This window comes from Perca flavescens, chromosome 23, assembly GCF_004354835.1.
Source record: "Perca flavescens isolate YP-PL-M2 chromosome 23, PFLA_1.0, whole genome shotgun sequence".
In the NCBI taxonomy this organism is placed as follows: domain Eukaryota; kingdom Metazoa; phylum Chordata; class Actinopteri; order Perciformes; family Percidae; genus Perca; species Perca flavescens.
Window position 1 is genome coordinate 26,702,980 of NC_041353.1, and position 21,005 is coordinate 26,723,984.

At 43.1% G+C, this 21,005-nt stretch overlaps 1 protein-coding gene across 3 annotated transcripts in view; it reads right to left on the reverse strand.

The window, feature by feature from the left end:
- The window catches only part of tmpoa (thymopoietin a), a 46,274-nt gene that overhangs the window by 12,714 nt on the left and 12,555 nt on the right, over positions 1 to 21,005 (reverse strand). The window contains exons 2-6 of one of the 3 annotated variants that reach the window (XM_028570765.1): positions 20,419 to 20,536; positions 17,739 to 17,894; positions 14,316 to 14,431; positions 7,364 to 7,492; positions 5,077 to 5,169 (exon numbers count right to left, since the gene is read on the reverse strand). In XM_028570765.1, the coding sequence (XP_028426566.1) occupies positions 5,077 to 5,169; positions 7,364 to 7,492; positions 14,316 to 14,431; positions 17,739 to 17,894; positions 20,419 to 20,536 (612 nt within the window). The remainder of the gene's footprint in view (positions 1 to 5,076; positions 5,170 to 7,363; positions 7,493 to 14,315; positions 14,432 to 17,738; positions 17,895 to 20,418; positions 20,537 to 21,005) is intronic. The other 2 variants (XM_028570766.1, XM_028570767.1) reach the window with 2 other exon arrangements.

A 21,005-nucleotide genomic window follows, 5' to 3' on the forward strand; every position in this document is an offset into this window, starting at 1 on the left:
CGATGTCCAAAAGGTTCTGGCGGGTGTAGCGGATGTTCGCAGAAAATAAGCAAGAAAGAAGTACAAAACCGTGGATTGTTGTGGATAGCATGCAGCTAGCAGGTCACACTCTGCACCCTTGTGAATTGAATTACATTATTTTACATTTAGAAGGTAGGCTACATGCTTTAAAACACTTTAACTTGGAAAACATTACTTTTTTCAAAAATCCCACAAAGTCACCTGAAATTCCTTAAAATGTCAATTTTATGATTTACATCGACATCATTAGATCTCACCATTAGAGTTAACTAATGATATAAATAGTTTATGATGTTGAATATGGGCTCATTTTAATTCTTGACCATCAAAACATAAGGGTAAATATCACCTCTCGTGATTTATCATGTTTGGTTCAAGAGATATGATGGAAAATACATAATTTGGTTATGGCGGAATCCAAAATGGCCACCACAGCTGTCTAGAAGCCTTCATTTATCTTGTGTGGTATCATTGTAATCGTTGACCATCAAAACATAGGGCTAGACATCATCCTTTACGCAGTTGAATGTTTTGTTCAGGAGATATCATGCTAAATACATAATTTGGCTATGGCGGAAAGTAAAATGGCCGCTGCGGCTGACCTGTTTTTTTGCAATGGCTAACGTACTTTTTTGAAAGAGCACTATCCACTGAGTAATTGTGCCAATTTTGGTGCTTGCATCCACAAGTGAACGATTTCCCTAAAAAATGACACTTATCTGCTCCACTACCTAACCTACAGCCAATCAGTGAATATAGCAACCCAGATAGCAACCAAGAATTAAGTGATTTCATTGGCTGTCCATCTGGGTACTATGGATACAGTAGTGAAGGCAAGTAGAGGTCTTGAGGTCATGAGGTCAACTAGCAGACAGACAGTCACACTGATACCTTAAACCCCACCCATTTTTGACACAAACAACTCACTTGTCAGTAGCAAGATGTCATCTGGGAAGAGAAGCAACATTTGGGAGCATTTTGAAGAAGCAGGACAAAACAAGGCAAAGTGTACAATATGCAAAAGTGTATTGTCAGGTCATGGAGGTTCAACCTCTAACTATAGAAGACATCTGCAGACCAAACATCCAACTGGCGACCCCAGCAGCAGTCCATCGGGGTGTATGCCCGTTGGGCAATGGGGCCAAACAGACAAAAAAAAAAAATGGATGAGGAGCTGTTGAAAATGATTGTCCTTGATTTTCAACCATTTTCTATAGTTGAGGACAAAGGCTTCCAAGCTTTTGTTAAGGCTCTTGACCCAACTTACACTCTGCCAAACAGAAAGGCCCTATCCGGGACACATATGCCACAGCTGTTCCACAAGATAAGGAGTGATGTAGCGGACAAAATCTCCAATGTGTCAGCTGTGTGTCTGACAGACTGTTGGACTTCAAGGAACACTACAAGTTTCATGGCCGTCACCTGCCACTACATAGATGAAGACTTTAAACTCAATTCCACATTGCTAGACTGTTTTCATATGTCGGAAAGACACACAGCTGACAATCTGGCATCAGAGCTGACAAGGATTGCTGCAGAATGGCACATAACAGGGAAGGTGGTGGCCTGCGTGTCAGATAATGCCAGCAACATTAGGGCAGCCATCAGTGTAGCTGGCTGGAAGTATGTGCCCTGCTTTGCCCATACTATCAACTTGATAGTGAAACAAGCCTTGAAGCCAATTCAAGAAGTAGTTACCAAGGTGAAAGCAATTGTGGAATATGTGCACCGCAGCACAGTGGCATCAGAGAGGCTACGAGCCACACAAGTACAAATGGGCCTTGAACCACTGAAGTTGATGCAAGATGTTGCTACTCGGTGGAATTCCACTTTTTACATGCTTCAACGAGTAACTGACAGAAAGGATGCCATCATCACAACACTGGCATTGGTGAACCCCAGCCTCACAACCCTCACATTTGCTGAGTGGGACATTGTGAAAGATGCCTGCGACATCCTCAAGCCATTTGAGGAGGTGACTGTTGAAATCAGCGCTGAAAGGTGAGTAAAAAAAAGGTTTTAACTATATAAATGACACACTTGACTCATTTTATGACATCTTGTTAGGTAACTACATAGTAATTCTTAGTAAATTTACTGTTTGAAATAATATTTATTAGCTTATTTATAAAGTAGTACTTAGTTTTACATTAAAGTCACCTTCACAATGTAGCTTGAATTTTAATTTAAGTCACAAAGTAACACTAAAGTCACAAAGCATTATTTAATAATAATGATTACAGTTATAACAGGTTATCAGACCAAGGCAGGAAAGGAATAAATGTAGTTCATCATTTAGTGTAAAATATCTAATCTCTTTTTTACTCTCCATAGATTTGTGACTGCATCAAAGGTCATTTTAATGGCAAGGGGTCTACACAAAGTAGTGCAGCGTATTCATGGAGGCCTATCCACTCCAGGTCCAGCTGTGGACATGGTAAATGTGCTGTTGTCAGAAATGAACACCAGGTTTCACAAGATAGAGCATTTTACCCTGCTGGCCGAGGCTACACTGCTTGATCCACGGTTCAAGCAACGGGCCTTCCACGACCCAGTGGCTGCCGATGAAGCCTCCAAAAGTGTGGTTGGGGTGATGAGAGGGATGTCCAGCGGGCAGGCGGATGTTCCACAAGAAGAGGGTGCCAGCACAGAAGACCCTCCTCCTACCCAGGCATTAATTTGGGAGGACTTTGACAGCAGAGTGGCTGTGGCAGTCACTGCTAGAACTCCCACAACAGATGCCTTAATGGAAATGAGGAGCTATTTGGCAGAGCCACTCGTCTCCAGGAGTGAGGATCCGCTGGCTTGGTGGAAGACCAGGCAAATGGTGTATGTGGGTCTTACTTCAGTTGTGAAGGCCAGACTCTCCATCGTGGCCACTTCTGTGCCAGTCTGAGAGAGTTTTCTCAACATTACTGCAGGAAGTTCCATTACATCACGTATTTATTTTTTAAATGTGACTTATTACTTATTACTTAGTTTATTTTGCATAACTGGTCAATGGCAACAAAAAAAAAAAAAAGCGTCGACAGTGTGAGGCTTAGGCATAGCCTAAATTTTCCTCATACGACAGATCTGTTAACTGAAGTAGCCGGCTGGACATACAGAGAAGGAACATAAAGAACATAATAATTAACTCTATGCACCCTATCTGCTGGTCTTCAAAGATTCAATACATGGCTCAGGTTCCTGAGACACAAATACACAAGGTAACTAACAGTTCCCACTGCCTCAAAAAGGCCAAAACCATCCTACAGGACTCATCACACCCCGGTCACACACTGTTCGAACTACTGCTGTCAGGCAGGAGATACAGGTCCATGAAATCGAGAACAAACAGGCTACAAAACAGCTTTTATTCAACAGCTCTAAGTGCATTGAATAATGCTGCTAAAGTATAGTTCCTATCACTAATCTACCTCAATAGGGCTAAGTGCAATTTTTAAATGTGGATGCCTGTATGAGTGTGTCTCCCATGTGTTTTTAGAATTAATATGTTTGCACTAGTAGCATTTTTTTTATTTATGTATTTATTTAAGTATAAATTACCTCATAGATGTTTGGCACGGACAAGGAGTGCACTTAATTTCGTTGTATCGGTTACAATGACAAAGATATTCTATTCTAACTGCTCCGTGGACTGGGTGGTAAAGTTAGATTGGATGCTTTCGGCTGAGATGCTGAAGTAGGACTGGGCAATATATCGATATTATATCGATATATTAGGCTAGACATCGTCTTAAATTTTGAATATTGTACTAGATGTGTTGTCTTTTCCTGGTTTTAAAGGCTGCTTTACAGTAAAGCGATGTAATTTTCTGAACTTAACCAGACTGTTAGAGCTGTTCAATATTTTGCCTTGATAGTTATTGTCCATAAGATTTTCATCTAGTTACTGGTCTAGAAAGTCTACAAAAGTAAGTTAAAACAATGGTGATTGAGCATATGATCCACTGATGAAAGCGCTTGTATTTGCTGCTTTGTCAAGTAATACAATCTAACTGTCTGTGGTGACTTTCCCGCCCTAAATTTTTACGTCAGTAAGCAGCGGTTGGTCTCTCCCTGTCTTCCCAGGTGGAGCTTGGTAGTGCCGGTTATGCTGCGTTTTATTGTACTCGGACATACTCGTCCTAAATTTACTGCTTACTCACAATGGCGGACCAACAGACAGAATGAAGACCGTTCAACTTCAAGACTAACTTAAAATAAAATATATATATCGTGCTATTTGATTTTCTCCATATTGCCCAGCTTTATGCTGAAGCATTGAGATTGTGCTATTGTGGTAAGCAAGTTCAGTTACACACTGTACATGAGTTTTCGTTTTGTATCAGCTTGAAATTATCCTAAACTTTGGACACTTTGTCATATTCTCTGGCCTGTCTCTTCCTCACTATTTTCTCTGTCTTCCTCCATTTTGCAATCTGCATGTCACCTGTACACACAACACCATATCCATGGTTTTATGAAAACGTGACACACGTCTTTTTCAAAACATTCTGTTGACATGTGGACAGCATTATTAAAAACCTGGCTCCAGCTTTCGTGACAGAACCCTGTTCACTAGGGTTGGGTACTGACACCCAGTGCAGCTGAGTGCCTTCACAGAGTTGTGACTCTCAAAAGAGTATACCCCCTGGTTTAAAGACGTGTCTTTTGCCGTGTAAATCAATGGGAAAAAGTCTTTTTGGGCCCCATGGCATCACGTCACAGCACGTTTGGATGCTATGTCAAAATGGCTTTAAAGCCCAGCACATTTCCTGGGGGCCCGTTCATCTCAAAATGACACTAATCGGCTGGATTAATCGGAATATCACTAGTGGCTACATGGCTAACAGACTTGTGTGATGGACAAAAGCAACAGCATGCAACCCATTACCTGTGATTACAAAGCACAGTGTTCACTATCCTACAATGCACTATTCCCTGCTATTCATCACCAGTGTGTTGACTGATTAAGCCTTACTCAAGTGTGTTGACGTGACATTGTGGACGTGTGATTTTGTGAAAAATTTATTTTGGTTAAGACATATGGCAGATAGACAGAAGGCTAACCTCAAACAGAGCAGTGTTTAGCAGAGCAACTGGCTTGTGGAATGAATCCTTGCTGGGTCTTGGAAGACGCAGCCCCAGTTCTTCCTCTTGGAGCTACAGGTTTCAAACAGAAAGTGAGCAAGCACACAATTTCTTTTAGGATTCAGGAACAGGATTTCCAACTTCAACCACTATGTCAAAGATGGTTACGCCTCAGTGTGCTTTAAACAAAGTGCTTGTCAGAACTGAGTGTGACAATTTGTGTGACTAGTCTAAGGCCCCGTCCACACGTACCAAAATGATCTTTTTTTTTACCAGTCTTCCCTGGATTCGTTTCAAGATTGCGTCCAAACGAATCCACTTGCAAATGACTCAATACGCTACTTCATATGCCAGGCCTATAGGCGGCACTGTTTCTGCTACAGAAATTCACCAAAAAACAGAGAAGAAGAGCATAGTCACTTCCACTTCCCATCGTAACCATATAACATGACTAGCTAGATTATAATTTTCTCTTAATACATCCGTGGACTAAAATAACTTCCACCGCTTATAAAGGCCGCCGCAAGAAAATGTGTCTTTGTTTACGTTGTATAATGTGCTGTTGGATTGCTTTTTATTTTGCATGATTGCAGCGCGCTAGCAGCGCGCTAGCAGCGCGCTAGCGCGCTAACGTTAGCGCGCTAACGTTAGCGCGCTAACGTTCGCTAGCTCTAACATCGGCAGTCAAACAAACATCAATGATCCATGAATGATGTCTTTTTAATAATCTATACGTTTTTCTTGCAGTAGCCTTTCTACAATAAGCCGTGGTAAAAGTTACTATAATCCGTTCAAGGAGTTGATAAGCAGACAGATTAGCTAGCTAGTTGATAAATTGTCTACTTCCACTTTATAAACACCCAACCATAGCAGCTAATGTTAACGTTACGTCACTGCTATAGCGGTCAGCTACTTTAGCGGTGTTTAATGTTAGCTACATAACGTTAGCAATATATCTTCAGGACCGGCAGAGCAGAGGGAACTGTCAGGGAGCAGAGACACAGTATTTAGCTAGATGAAGTGAGCTGGTTTGACCATGGAGATGGGATATGCTTGCTTAGCTTCACCGCAGTGAGTGAAGTCGTGTGGCCGTGCACTAGAGGTCGAGGGGTGTGATGATAACTTCATCGATACGGACGTATTTGCCATCCAAACGAGAGCGGTTTTTGAATTTTTTCACCCTGAGACCAGGTTTCAAAAAAGTACGTTACAGGCAGTAAGTTTACAGAATTCGTTTAGACGGTCAGCCCAAACGATGCAAAACATGTGCGTTTGCATCAAAAAGCGTCTCCGTGTGGATGCTCCCTTAAACTTCTCTCTCACTTTTTGTAAGGAGCCCTTCAGACTTTGGATGTGTATTGGGCAGCCATCTTCAAAGATCAGGCCTTAGTTTGTAGCCCACCTTACAAGACAATGTGCCTGTTTTGACCTGGTTTTAACATCTGTCCTGAGTGATCCAATAACAAGTGGACAGCTCTGAATACACGAGTTTACACCTGAGAGCAGAACAATATGTATGTCATTTTATTCACATTATTTTACTGTTTTATGTTTGCTGTTAGGAGTCGTGATACATTACTGCTGATGAAGGCCCAACATTTCCTGATTTGGCTGCAGCATTGACCACGCGGGCTTGCCGGCTTACTCCAGCGCTGACATAGCACTGTGGAGATAGGTCTTGCAATGTGAGCCTGCTAAATAACAAAATAGCAAAATGAGAAGTTGTGACGTAAGAAAAATAATGTAGTAATATCCTGCATCTTGTGATTGTGTGAATGTGGGGAAGTTTTATGAAACTAAAAATAAGGTTACCGTAAACCGGCAGCTGCCTTTTTTCAGGCAACCGCGGGGACACTAGTTAAGAGCAGGTAGCACCGGATGATTCAATCACTCAGAGTGGATTTTTAATACCAGGTCAAATGGGGCTAGATTTTTGTCTTGCTCTACTTTGAAGCAGCTATATCAGCAAATGAAACAAACCTGATAATTTGCAATGAATCTCACCAAGGAGTGATAGAGGAACATAAATTGGCAAAGCTTGACTGTGAAAAAATCTAACCCATTTGTGACCATCAGTCTGGTTGATAACGCACATATTTGCCAACACTTGCCCACCCTTACGTGCAGTTTGAGTCAAAATAAGAGGAAACAAGAGAAGCACTCATCTTCTGATCTACAGATCAGCAGATATTGGAACCAATCAACCTGTGAGTCCATGGAAATATCAGTGAGTGAAACAGCCACCATGGCAAAGGCCCAGAGCTACCTGAGAAGGTCTAGACGAGGTGGAGGGAGGTTCTGCCCGAGCTGGACTGTCTAGTCTGTGGTGAACCCTCTTGTTAGACTTCAACTGGACTTGATCTGTCAATACAGGCCTGAGATCCTCAGCCACTATCTGCTAGGACAGAAAAACCAGAGCTATCGACAAAGAACAGAAAGAACGGAACAAGGTCACACGTACACATGCTGACCAATGAAGGATTTTTAAGGTCGATATCAATACAAATACTTGGTGATTTAAAAATCCGATATTCCGATGTATTGTCAGATATATATTTAAAAAAAAGAAATCCAGAAAAGCGTAAAACAAGCAAATTTCCCTAACATTAGTTATTTGTAGTTATTTAAGAGTCCTCACTAAAATAATATGATGCTAATGCAGTTTAAAAATAAACGTGTTTGTTTTATTGTCACAACAGAACAGAGGAACATCAAAATATATTAAAGTTCGGATAAATAAAATGTATAAAAATACAAATTTAAGATATGAAACGTAAAGGGTTAAACATGAGTGTTGCCAACAGGGACAGTGTAGAGCGCCCTCTGGTGGACAAACTGTGCAACGCCTATACGGACGGATTTCAGAAAAAAGGCCTTCTAAAAGAAGTGAGGAGCATTTATGGGTACAAGTCGGGAACCGGCCTACTTTACATATTTCAAGGGTGGTGAGTCCAAAAAAAAAAAAAAGGTACCCAAGCGAAATTTTGAGTTTTTGACCTTCTAATTTGCATATCAAAATGGCCGCCAAATTGCCTATCTTGTTCAGTCGTTGGACCATTTTCCCCTAGTTTTTTTGTAAGTAGGCAATCAAAGATGAGGAAATTAAGTTTCTAGATCGATAGTCAAGGGTCAGAGCAAGGATATAGTGGAGGCTCACTGCCTTCTTTATGTATATACATGCAAATGTACAACTTCTAAGGTGTTATATGTGTCATTTTTAAGGCGAGACACTATAGGTGAATAGGGAATTTTTTTTAACTAGCAGATATCACCATGAAACTCTGCCAGTTGATTACTTACATTAAGATGAGAAAGAAATGTATTACAAGTTTTCTGTAATTTAATGTTTAAATATGCAAATTAGGCATTATCTATCCCATCTCTCCAGCCCATGGGCCCACCACCTGTGGGAGGAACCGTTGGGGTCGGGTGCGATGCCACATGGGTGGCAGTGAAGGTCAGGGGCCTCGCCGGACCAGACCCGGGCGGCAGACGCTGGCTCTGGGGACGTGGAACGTCACCTCTCTGTGGGGGAAGGAGCCGGAACTGGTGCGGGAGGTGGAGCGCTACCGGTTAGATCTGGTGGGGCTTACCTCTACGCACAGTCTCGGTTCTGGAACCATACTCCTGGATAGGGGTTGGACTCTTTTCTTCTCCGGAGTTGCCCAGGGTGTGAGGCGCCGGGCGGGTGTGGGGATACTCACAAGCCCCCGGCTGAGCGCCGCTGCGTTGGAGTTTACCCCGGTGGACGAGAGGGTCGCCTCCCTACGCCTGCGGGTTGTGGGGGGGAAAACTCTGACTGTTGTTTTTGCATATGAACCAAACAGGAGTTCGGAGTATTCGGCCTTCTTGGAGACCTTGACTGGAGTCCTGCATGGGGCTCCCGTGGGGGACTCCATTGTTCTGCTGGGGGACTTCAACGCACACGTGGGCAATGATGATTGGGAGGAACGGCCTCCCTGATCTAAACCAGAGTGGTTGTTTGTTGTTGGACTTCTGTGCTAGTCATGGATTGTCTATAACGAACACCATGTTCGAACATAGGGATGCTCATAAGTGTACCTGGTACCAGAGCACCCTAGGCCGAAGGTCAATGATCGATTTCATAATCGTTTCATCTGATCTGAGGCCGTATGTTTTGGACACTCGGGTGAAGAGAGGGGCAGAGCTGTCAACCGATCACCATCTGGTGGTGAGTTGGGTCAGGGGGTGGGGGAAGACTCTGGACAGACCTGGTAAGCCCAAAAGTGTAGTGCGGGTAAATTGGGAACGTCTGGAGGAGGCCCCTGTCCGACAGACTTTCAACTCACACCTCCGGCGGAGCTTTTCGTGCATCCCTGTGGAGGCTGGGGGCATTGAACCCGAGTGGACAATGTTCAAAGTTTCCATTGCTGAAGCTGCGGCGAGGAGCTGTGGTCTTAGGGTCTTAGGTGCCTCAAGGGGCGGTAACCCACGAACACCGTGGTGGACACCGGTGGTCAGGGAAGCCGTCCGACTGAAGAAGGAGTCTTTCCGGGAGTATGCCCAACTGGTCTACATGTGTTTTGTGGATTTGGAGAAGGCGTATGACCGGGTCCCCCGGGAGATACTGTGGGAGGTGCTGCGGGAGTATGGGGTGAGGGGGTCTCTACTCAGAGCCATCCAATCTCTGTATGACCAAAGTGAGAGCTGTGTCCGGGTTCTCGGTAGTAAGTCGGACTCGTTTCAGGTGAGGGTTGGCCTCCGCCAGGGCTGCGCTTTGTCACCAATCCTGTTTGTAATATTTATGGACAGGATATCGAGGCGTAGTCGGGGTGGGGAGGGGTTGCAGTTTGGTGGGCTGGGGATCTCATCGCTGCTCTTTGCAGATGATGTGGTCTTGATGGCATCATCGGCCTGCAACCTTCAGCACTCACTGGATCAGTTCGCAACCGAGTGTGAAGCGGTTGGGATGAGGATCAACACCTCTAAATCTGAGGCCATGATTCTCAGCAGGAAACCGATGGAATGCCTTCTCCAGGTAGGGAATGAGTCCTTACCCCAAGTGAAGGAGTTCAAGTACCTTGGGGTTTTGTTCGCGAGTGAGGGGACAATGGAGCGGGAGATTGGTCGGAGAATCGGCGCAGCGGGTGCGGTATTGCATTCAATCTATCGCACCGTTGTGACGAAAAGAGAGCTGAGCCAGAAGGCAAAGCTCTCGATCTACCGGTCAGTTTTCGTTCCTACCCTCACCTATGGTCATGAAGGCTGGGTCATGACCGAAAGAACAAGATCCAGGGTACAAGCGGCCGAAATGGGTTTCCTCAAGAGGGTGGCTGGCGTCTCCCTTAGAGATAGGTTGAGAAGCTCAGTCATCCGTGAGGATCTCGGAGTAGAGCCGCTGCTCCTTTGCGTCGAAAGGAGCCAGTTGAGGTGGTTCGGACATCTAGTAAGGATGCCCCCTGGGCGCCTCCCTAGGGAGGTGTTCCAGGCACGTCCAGCTGGGAGGAGGCCTCGGGGAAGACCCAGGACTAGGTGGAGGGATTATATCTCCAACCTGGCCTGGGAACGCCTCGGGATCCCCCAGTCGGAGCTGGTTAATGTTGCTCGGGAAAGGGAAGTTTGGGGTCCCCTGCTGGAGCTGCTCCCCCCGTGACCCGACACCGGATAAGCGGACAAAGATGGATGGATGGATGGATGGCATTATCTAATGAAATATGCGCTCATTTGCATATATTTTAAAAACGAAATCTGAGTATTGGATAAAGCCATGTTCAAAATTATTTTTTCATTGTGTTCACATATTAGATGGGGAAAAAAAATATCACAGAGGTATTTATGGATATCTACTTTTGTTATCCTGTAAATCAGAATATACTGTCAACAGCCTTAAAAAAACGATTTTCGCCATGTTTTTTGGAATACAATGTTATAAATCAGGCTAGGAATAATACATTTACAAATCCCTCTGTAATTGTCTTCATAATATAACTAGGTACAAGACTGGGAAGTTTGGTGTATAAAGGTGCTACTGAAGTGGAGATTTTGTTCTTGGAGTATGAGAGAAAAGTCATTTTGAGAAAACGGTCTTTAAAAGATTTTTATAGCAAAATTCCACTATTTTCTAATGAAAGCCATGAATTACAGACACATATCCCTTCAGGTTCAAGTAAAATCCATGTATCACACTGTTTAACATCCAAAACTCATTATTGCTTCATCCATCACTGATCATAACATCCAAAACAACACATCAACATGGCCTTCAACTGAAGACCATTACATCACAAACTTCAAACTGACAGAAAACAACCATTACACAGCCTTGTTTTCCCGCTCGTAGCATGTAAAAAACTCTGGCTGTTGTCTGGTACCACAAGGAAGCCACAATATATACCCATTGATGCTGTTTTTAACAAACTGCCAAAGGATTCAGCACCAAGCCTTGTAGCATTTCATGCACTAACTGGTTGTGATACCACATCATACATTGCAAGTCACACCAAAAGTACATCGTGGAAAGTCTGGAAAATGCACCATCAATTGCTCAGCAACCTCGGAATTGGTGATCTCACAGAGAAGACTCAAAGATCTTCAGAGGCTTTTGTCTGCAGAATATATGATGTGCATAAAACAGACTGTTGATGCAGCAAGGCATATACTTTTCTCGAGGACAGGTAAACCAGAAGCAATGCCGGCGACAAGTGATGCGCTCCACTTCCATCTGCTGAGAGTACACTACCAGGCAATGGTTTGGAGAAATGCTCACTATGCCACACCTGAGCTTCCTTCACCCTTGGACATGGGATGGAAACATGGTGATTCAGGATTACAGCCCATTCTTATGTCACAGAATCCAATACCTGAAAGTTGCCTGGAAACGATCCTGTGTGCCTGTAAAAAACAATGCACAACACGCCAGTGCAAATGCCGAAAATCAGGGCTTTTATGCACTGCAATGTGTGCATGTCAGAGTGATGACCAATGTCCTTGTTTAAATGTGGAGTTGTAGTCCTCAAGTATACCCAGGCAAGGTGTAACCAAAGAACTTGGAAAAGGACTGCAGAAAGAAATACTAATCAAAATGAAATTCCAAAGACAAATGGCACACAAGCAAACTAGAAAGGTATAAAAACAATTTACCAAAAACAGAAAAACGCAAAGCAATTAAGCTACAAACATGAAAGAAAATATACAGAAACAAGATGTGATCTGTAGATCTGTTCAAGGGAAGTTTCATGGTGTTTTTTTCCCTATTCACTTGGGTTTTTCGATGTTTGAATTAAGTGCATAAATGCTTTGTTTGCATAAACAAATTAAATCTCAGACAACTTGCAATGGTGTTTTTCTTAGTTATTATGTAATATGGAATACATCACATATCATATATACACTGGGAACATTTAAGAGTGATATTGATTGAATATTTATGTTGGCCTTAAAAAATGACACAAATAATGCTTAATTTCACCTTAAAAGTTGGTATTTTGCATATATACATACAAAAGGCAGTGAGCCTCCACTATATCCTTGCTCTGACCCTTGACTATCGATCTAGAAACTTAATTTCCTCATCTTTGATTGCCTACTTACAAAAAAACTAGGGGAAAATGGTCCAACGACTGAGCAAGATAGGCAATTTGGTGGCCATTTTGATATGCAAATTAGAAGGTCAAAAACTCACAATTTCGCTTGGGTACCAGTTTTTTTGGATTCAGCACCCTTGAAATATGTAAAGTAGGCCGGTTCCCGACTAGTACCCATAAATGCTCCTCACTTTCACTTTTTGGGTACATCCCGTCTAGACTAAAGGGTGTTTCGTCCGTTTTTTTTTATTTTTTAAATATTCATTTATCTGCCATTATAAATAATAAATATATAAATGCAGATACAAATAGTTTGGAAAATGCCTTATATTGGCCGATAACATCGGCCCGCCGATATATCGGTCAGACTCTAACACCGACACCCACCCCCACCCACCAACCGACACCCACCCACACCAACCACACCCACCCACCCACCCACACACACACCCACCCACACACACACACACACACACACACACACACACACACACACACACACACACACACACACACACACACACACACACACACACACACACACACACACACACACACACACACTCCTCCTCCTCCTCCTCCTCCTCCTCAGTACAGCTCATATAATTATGGTTGGCAGCCCACAAGTTTACACGTGCCTGTCATTCCTCAAGGCCTCAGCTCAACAGGTGCACATTCACAGTGAGAACAGCAGGAGGAGCTGCTCACAATCACATTCAGAGCAGCAACGCTGCTGAATAACACCCTCACATATGGGAGATGAGTTCACACTGACATTTCCTCAGAAGAGACTAGAACACATTGGACTTACGTAAAAATATACTTTACGAAATGGAGGATGAAGGTTTTATGATTACAATAACGTATATGTATAAAAACATGGATGCCAAATATCAGAAGAAAAGGAAAAGAGAACAGATGGAGGTAAGGGACAGAGATCAACACTTAAGCACTGAAGAGAAAAGTGAAGAGGTCTGGTTGTTCCAGCATGTGCACGGCAGTAGCTAATCCACATCATGTGCTTTGAGTCTGACATGCAGTGAGCAGCACTGATACACTGAACCTACAGGCTCACGTTGGGCAGGGTGTGACTACACTCCAAATGAAAAAACACTTCTTTCAGAAACTGTATAATCAGCCCCAGCTGCTGGGTGTCCCATGCTATCTGCTTGAGTACACACTGCACACCGACATCTGAACTGCAGCTCAGACTTGTAAATATGCTTAATTTAAATGCCTTCCTTCTTTCTTTCTTTGCAAATCTGGCTTAAAGTTAATCCATGCGGCCTGCAACTGATAGTGTTAAACAAGAGGCCTTGGTTGAAGTGTTGGAATGTGATTAATGAACCTGCTGCTGAAGTCAGGGACCAGCGGTGTGCTGCTCTTTTAGGGGGCTTCCCCACCTGCATTATCTCGTTCAGTTGAATCACACTAGAGTTTGTTTTAAACATCAGCAGCAGCAGAGAAGTCACATTTAGAATAAACAGAATATTATTATGATCACAATGACAATAGATGGAGTTTTGGAGAAACCAGGAACATTTCCCCAGGTAGTGGACAGTCCATGTTAAGGTAAATAGAGTGATGTGCTGACTTGTTGTCACCGCATGTAATGAAATTGAGAAATAACTCGTTGGCTTGAAGAAGTTGGCTTGTTGTAAAGCGGTTTCTTACCGTGTGGTGCTGACTGCTGCGGGTGCGGGTGGTGACGGGCGTCTTCCCTCTGCTCCTCACCGGTCTCTCCACTACTGGAACTGGTTCAGGTTCGGCCACAGGCTCTGGTGTCACTTCTGACAAAACACAGTACAGTCACACACTGTAACTTGCGCACATGCAGGTGGGTTTAGTTTAAGAAGATCAAATTGTTACTTTACAGCAGAGTTACTGGTGGTACCTAGAGTCTCTAAAAGTAGAATGGGAGCCAGAGCCTTCAGTTATCAGGCTCCTCTCCTATGGAACCAGCTCCTGATCTGGGTTCGGGGGGCAGAAACTGTAATCGCTTTCAAGAATGAACTTAAAACTCTTCTATTTGATAAAGCTTATAGTTAGGGAGTGAGGAGTTGCAGTGTCCACCTAACTGGCCCACCTGCTTCTCTTCATAATTGTTAGATTAATAATAAATAACAAAGTAGAGGGAGGCAGGCCAGCCAAGCCTGATCAGGCAGGGGGAGAGTTCTAAGCCCGAAAAAGCTACCTCTCCTTATGACCTGTCTCTCTTAGTTACGCTGTTATAGTTACACTGTTATAGTTCTAGACTGCCGGGGGACTTCCTTCCTTCCTTTGACACACTGAGCTGCTCTCTCCTCTCCCTTTCTATTACTATTACTATTTGTGTGTATCCCGTCACAGAAATGCTTGTTACTAATCCTAGCTTCTGGGGAGTTTACTCCCCGGAGTCCTTATGTTTTTTCCCCCAGCGTATTTCCTTGGAGAACGTTGGCACCAAGATCCTGGTTCCAGCTGTCGCCATGGTCCTGCTGCACTCCCTGCTGAGCTCAGCGATGCCCTGCAATGTCATGCTGCTTCCTGCTTCCTGTAACGCCCTGCAGCGCCCTGATATGACATGAACTACTACAACTACCATTGAAGTCACTGTTCCATTATTAATGTGACTACTATTGCCACTGTTCATTACACCCCCAACCGGCTACCAAGAGCCTGGGTCTGTCCGAGGTTTCTTCCAAGAGGGAGTTTTTTCTCGCCACTGTCGCACTGCTTGCTCTTGAGGGAATTACTGTAATTGTTGGGGCTTTGTAAATTATAGAGTGTGGTCTAGACCTACTCTATCTGTAAAGTGTCTCGAGATAACCTATGTTATGATTTGATACTATAAATAAAATTGAAATGAATTACATCCCAGGGAATAGCACAGGTTTTCATTTTCATTTCTTCGCCTCCAGGCAGCCATTAGTTTCTGTTTATTTCAATACAGTGAAAATATATGACTTAATAGGACCGATGGGTTCTGAGATTGGTGCCATGGAGACTGATGTACAAACAAGACGTACAAACCTGAATCATTGTATCGCAACCTATGAAGAATTTCCTCAGAATTTGCCCGATGACAGCATATGAGGATGAAACCGTACAGTAGCCGTGGCAGCAATGGCCTCTTTAGCCTGAAGTTTGCCCTTTTTCTTTTTCTTTCCTTGGGGCTCCACTCACAATAAATCTCCACATAGCTAGTGGCATTAGTCTCAACTGCCCGTATAACAGCAACAAGTACCTCATGTACTGTAGCAAAAAAAAGGGCGCAGTTTGATGAATGACGCAATTACGTACTACGCATGACGCGTTATTATGGAACCCACGCAACTTCTAGGCAAGACCCGCCCTTCAACAGCATTCACACACTACTATTGGCCAGGTGTCCATGCTTACGCAACGTAACGTGATTTGTTCAGGTCCTATCCCCTGACCAATCGGCTGTCCTAACCTTTACCAATAAAGGTCAATGCCTAACCCCAACCAATTGTCCTGCTTCATAGGGCGGGACTTGCCTAGAACGTGCGAGCCATAATAACGCATGCACGACACGTGCAGATTGAAGTGGCAGCAAACCAACCAACAAACCAAATTAATGCTAATAACTTTGTTACAATAATTACATTACTTATCGTTACCACTGAGCTAAGTTAGCGTAGCTACCATTAAAACAATGTTTGCTGGTTATAACTTATCTATATAGCTTACAGATCAATGCTTTTGAGAGCTAGTTATCAGCAATAACAAATCTGTGGGGTGCAGGTTTTGTTTCTTCAATAGCGGTTTGACATTTGCGGTTTTAAAAGAGTTGGGAAAGGTGTCTGTTTGCAGTGAGTAAAAATAACTACTTGTATGCAGGTCTCCACCCCAAATAAAAACAAACCTGGTGATTGTATGCACCAAGCCAAGCTGTCGCACACAATTGCTCAGCTCGTTTCTGAGAAAAACATCAAATCCCGACATCCGATGACTAAAATCCTTTAACCAGTTAAACCATACCGTTAAAAAAAAAAAAGTGTATCATAAAAATGTGAGTCTTATAATGATGAGATAAATAAGTGTACCTCTGTATATAAGTGTTTTGCCACACAACACACATGTAAAACATAAATCTCATCTTCTTTATACTGCTGTGTACATAGTAGGGTTGGATATCGTTTGGGTTTTGTCCGATACCAGTGCTAAAGCGATACTTTTAAAACGGTGCCGTTGCCTTAACGGTGCCTGAACCGACACTTTTTAAGAAAGTGAAAAACAAAGAAGGGTACTAAACAACAGTCGGCAACATTAAAGAACAGCTTGTTTATTGCTAAGGCCATATGGTCAAAATGAAATGATTTAATAATAATGTAATAACTAGAACTGCAAGCGGTTATGACGGGGTCCAAACCTCCCCAGCGCGAGTCGTCCCAGATGACACGCGGAGCCCACGAAAGTGGAACCCACGACAGCGGAGCCCGCAAAAGGAGAACCCAAAGCATGACGGCGGCGAGGCAAAAGTCAGGAAATTACACTAAGTGCGAGCTCCAAAGTCTGTAGTGAAATGCAATAGCAAATTTCCCATTCATTGAGTAAAAGGACAAATGCTTCTACCTCAAATATAGTGCAGATTGGCATGTACAACAAGTTTTGTGATGATAGCATTTACTACAGCTGAGATATCGCTATTGCAAATTTCCCATTTTAAATGCATTGACTTATTTGCCAAAACACGTCTACGTTCATTATTGCGCCCCCTAATGTCCGATCTTCACAAAATTTGGTACAGAGGCTCGGAGTGGGATGTCGAACAATAATACCAAGCACTGTTGCTTCTAACGTCTGTTTCGGAGCATCAGAGAGAAGCACAGACATATCAGTGGCCCCGATTTGTTTGGGAGAGACCGGTCGTTAAGGAACCGGTGCCATATTAGCACCGGGTCTCGGTACCCAACCCTAGTACCTGGTCTCTTTGGTTCTTTTGGTAAAGCAAATAGGTGCTGCACAGTTGACAGTTGCTGCCCATAGGTGGTGATTGTAAACAATACACAGGTAAGATGGTGGATGGTTATTCCCAAAGCAATGACGTAATGTTGCATCTACTGTTTTATATTTATGGGTGGCTGTTCTTACCGTCCTCCTTGTCACTGTACAGGTCTGATTCAGAGTTGCCATTGTGGTTGTGGTTGACTTGCATCTCTGTGAGAACCAGCTTTGGCAGCAACAGCTGTGTAGGACCCTCATCCAGCAGCCTTTGCAGTTTCTTCTCATATACTTTACGGGTGGATGCTAAGAGGATGAGCAGAGGGGAGACATTTAATTAAACATGCACAAAATGGCTTGACCTGTCAATGTTCCTGAATTGTAGTAGCGGGGAACTAGAAATTTAGGGGTGTGACGAGACACCCTTTAAATCATTAATATTTTTATATTAAAATTCATTATTTAACTTTTTATGAATTAAAAATGCAATGACAATACAAAAGTACAGCGTGTTTTTCCTCGATGACATCTTTATTACAAGAAGAACAACTTGTGGCAGTTAAACTGGACGTTTGGTTTAAACTTTAAGATATATGCCGGTCTCCACTGCCTCTCCCAGTTCAACCAGTTCGGCATTAGCAGCCAGTCTCTGTGGTGGTGTAAGAAAGCCCAGGTGTTTGTGACGAGGGTCCAGCATTGATGAGATCATGGGGGCGAATGACACAAGCTCACCAATTGTGCATCGCAGCTCCTCCGTGCTAACGCCGACTTGATGCTAGGTTGAGACTGAGAGCAGGATGCACCGCCACCGATATTAACCAGGGTCGGATGCACTTTGTGTATATCATTTGAGTTGTGGCCGTGTTGTACCTATACACGGCATCGCAGTGTTGGCAGTGAATTAAGTCGGTTTTTTTGATCAAAATGGTCCCACGCCACACTTCGCCGTGACCTCTTTGTGATTACTTTTGAAATCAAAACAGAAACTCGCAGAGTATGGCGTCAAATATTGCCCCTGGGTGGTAAAATGTTTAATTGCTACCACACAGTGAAATTCATTTCATTGCTTCAAGATTCACTACGCAACGCAACCTGCATTAGTTTAATCGATAACAAATTAACGTGATCAACGAAACTCTTAAAGATCAATTATTGACTGTTGATTAATCATGCCCATCCCTAGTTACAACGTAACCAAGCTTTTCATGGCAGCACTAAAGAAAGTAGTCTGCTCTTGAATTGATTTATGACCATCTTAAGACAAGGGGAGAACATTTTTCATGATAGTAAAGTTAGGTTTTGCTTTCTGCTTCCGACTTATTTAAAAAAAAAGACAGAGGAAAAGAAGGCTGAGAAAAGAGTGATCTGCGCGAGTCAGCGCCACACTGAACTGCTGCAGTCCGTGTGTGTGTGTTGGGCGCGAGAGACAGAGAGCGGCCGTACCCTCTAATGTTCTAACGCTGGGTTTAACAGGCAGCTTTATACAACTGCAACTCCGCTACCGCTCTGCAAAAGTGAACTGAGAGTCAACTTTGGCGAACGGGAGAGGGATCTTTTATGCTAATTTAGAGGTCCAAGCCAGACTCATCTTCAAAGCCAGATGTATTGTAAGACCAACCATGTCAGACTCTGTCTACTGGCTGCTGCTCTACACTTGTGACCGATATCACTAGACAAGTTTTACCTTGGCGATAAGACTAGTCACATTTTAATCTTGCGTGGGACGAGATCTCGTCACACCTCGAATAGAAATCATAACATAATATCAGTAAAATGCACAGAGAACTTTTGTGTTGACCAGCCTGACGGGCTTGTGACGATTCAATAAAAGACTGAAGACCAGTGAGAGGCCAATAGTGTAAAGGTGGTAAACCCAGTCTTCTCTGGATTGACAACTAGCTTATTGTACACTGCCCGTGCAACAAAAGCAGCACGTGAGCAGCACAACAGCTGCAGCCACATTTCAGCTCTGCACTCACAGCCCAAACCACAAATAATCTGAAAAAGAAGCGCATGCTATGTAGACAGCTGTATTATTCAAAATTGATGTGTCTGTTGTGTTAGATAGGTGGATGTAAGCCGCAGCTGAATCTTGTCAGGTGTAGGCAGGCTGTTTAGAGAACCTGGACTTCTCCTGTATAATCCTACTCTGTCATCAAACTTGAACTCAAGAAGCAGAAAACAATAGTTCTGAAAATGATTAAGTCTCTTTACATATTCCAGATTGCCAATAAACATTGAGAGCAGCCAGTCATGATAAAGCCACTCTGATAAACCACTGAGACTTACAGTATATTGTTTAATAGTAAAATAGTAAATTTGAGTATACAATTGCAAACATGTGCTTTATTGCTAAAAATACTATACAATAATAACAAAAATACTATTAAAGTAGTACATTTTACAACTTGTAAATATGTTTGTACATTCTTTCCTTTGTATTTTTTTCATCTTTATTTTTTGAATATTTGTTCTTGTATTCTATCCTATTTCTTCTGTTATTTCTTGTATATTCTGTATGTGTGCTGCGGGTCTGATATTTTGCTGCTGTAGCACGTAAATCTCCCAATTTGAGATAAAAGTCTATCTAATCTAATTTAATCCAATATGATGAAATTCTTTCAGACATTTTAATTTTTGAAGTGAAAAGTTCAAAAGATTATCAAACAATAATGTGAATATTTATGAATTCCATCAGTGTTTGGCACTAACACCAAATCCCTTTGTATGTGTGAAGTGCAGCCATGTATCTGTGTGCTGAGGGCAGATGTCACATCAGTCTTTTACTTCATATCACCCTGCTGCTGGTTCTGCTAACGCGAGCACTCACCCACAATCGGACCCACGTCCACTCCGTGCTTGAGCAGCTCATCCTTCAGGCCTGCATCGGTCAGCACGGTGACATCCAACTCGTCTGGCCGAAACTTGTCCGTTTTCCTTGTTGCTTTCTGAGGGAGGACAACGACAAGGCAGCCCGGTTGGTAATGCAATGACAAATGACGTTTTTCCATTGCATGGTACCTGCTCGCCTCGCCTCGACTTTGTTTTTCCATTATGAAAAAAAGTTCCTGGTACCTGCTAACAGGTACTTTTTTCAGTATCACCTCCGTCGAGGTTCCAAGTTGTGGCGATACCAAAAGGTGACGTGAAAACGTGCAGACTACAGATTGGTCAGAGAGAATCATCACTAATCACTGCGTCATCATTGCTAGCGACAGACAGGGGGTGTCATGAACAAACCCGCCATTTTTAAATAGTTTAGCCAGCGGTGTTTTTTTTGCTGCCTCCAGCTTCTTTTGAAACAAAATTCTTCTGGCAAACGAGAAATGTCGAGAATCAAAAATACACCTTCAACCTTCTGTGTGTGTGTGGTTTGTGTTCAATCAAGGCAGTTTCCTGTGGCTTCGCTATGACGAC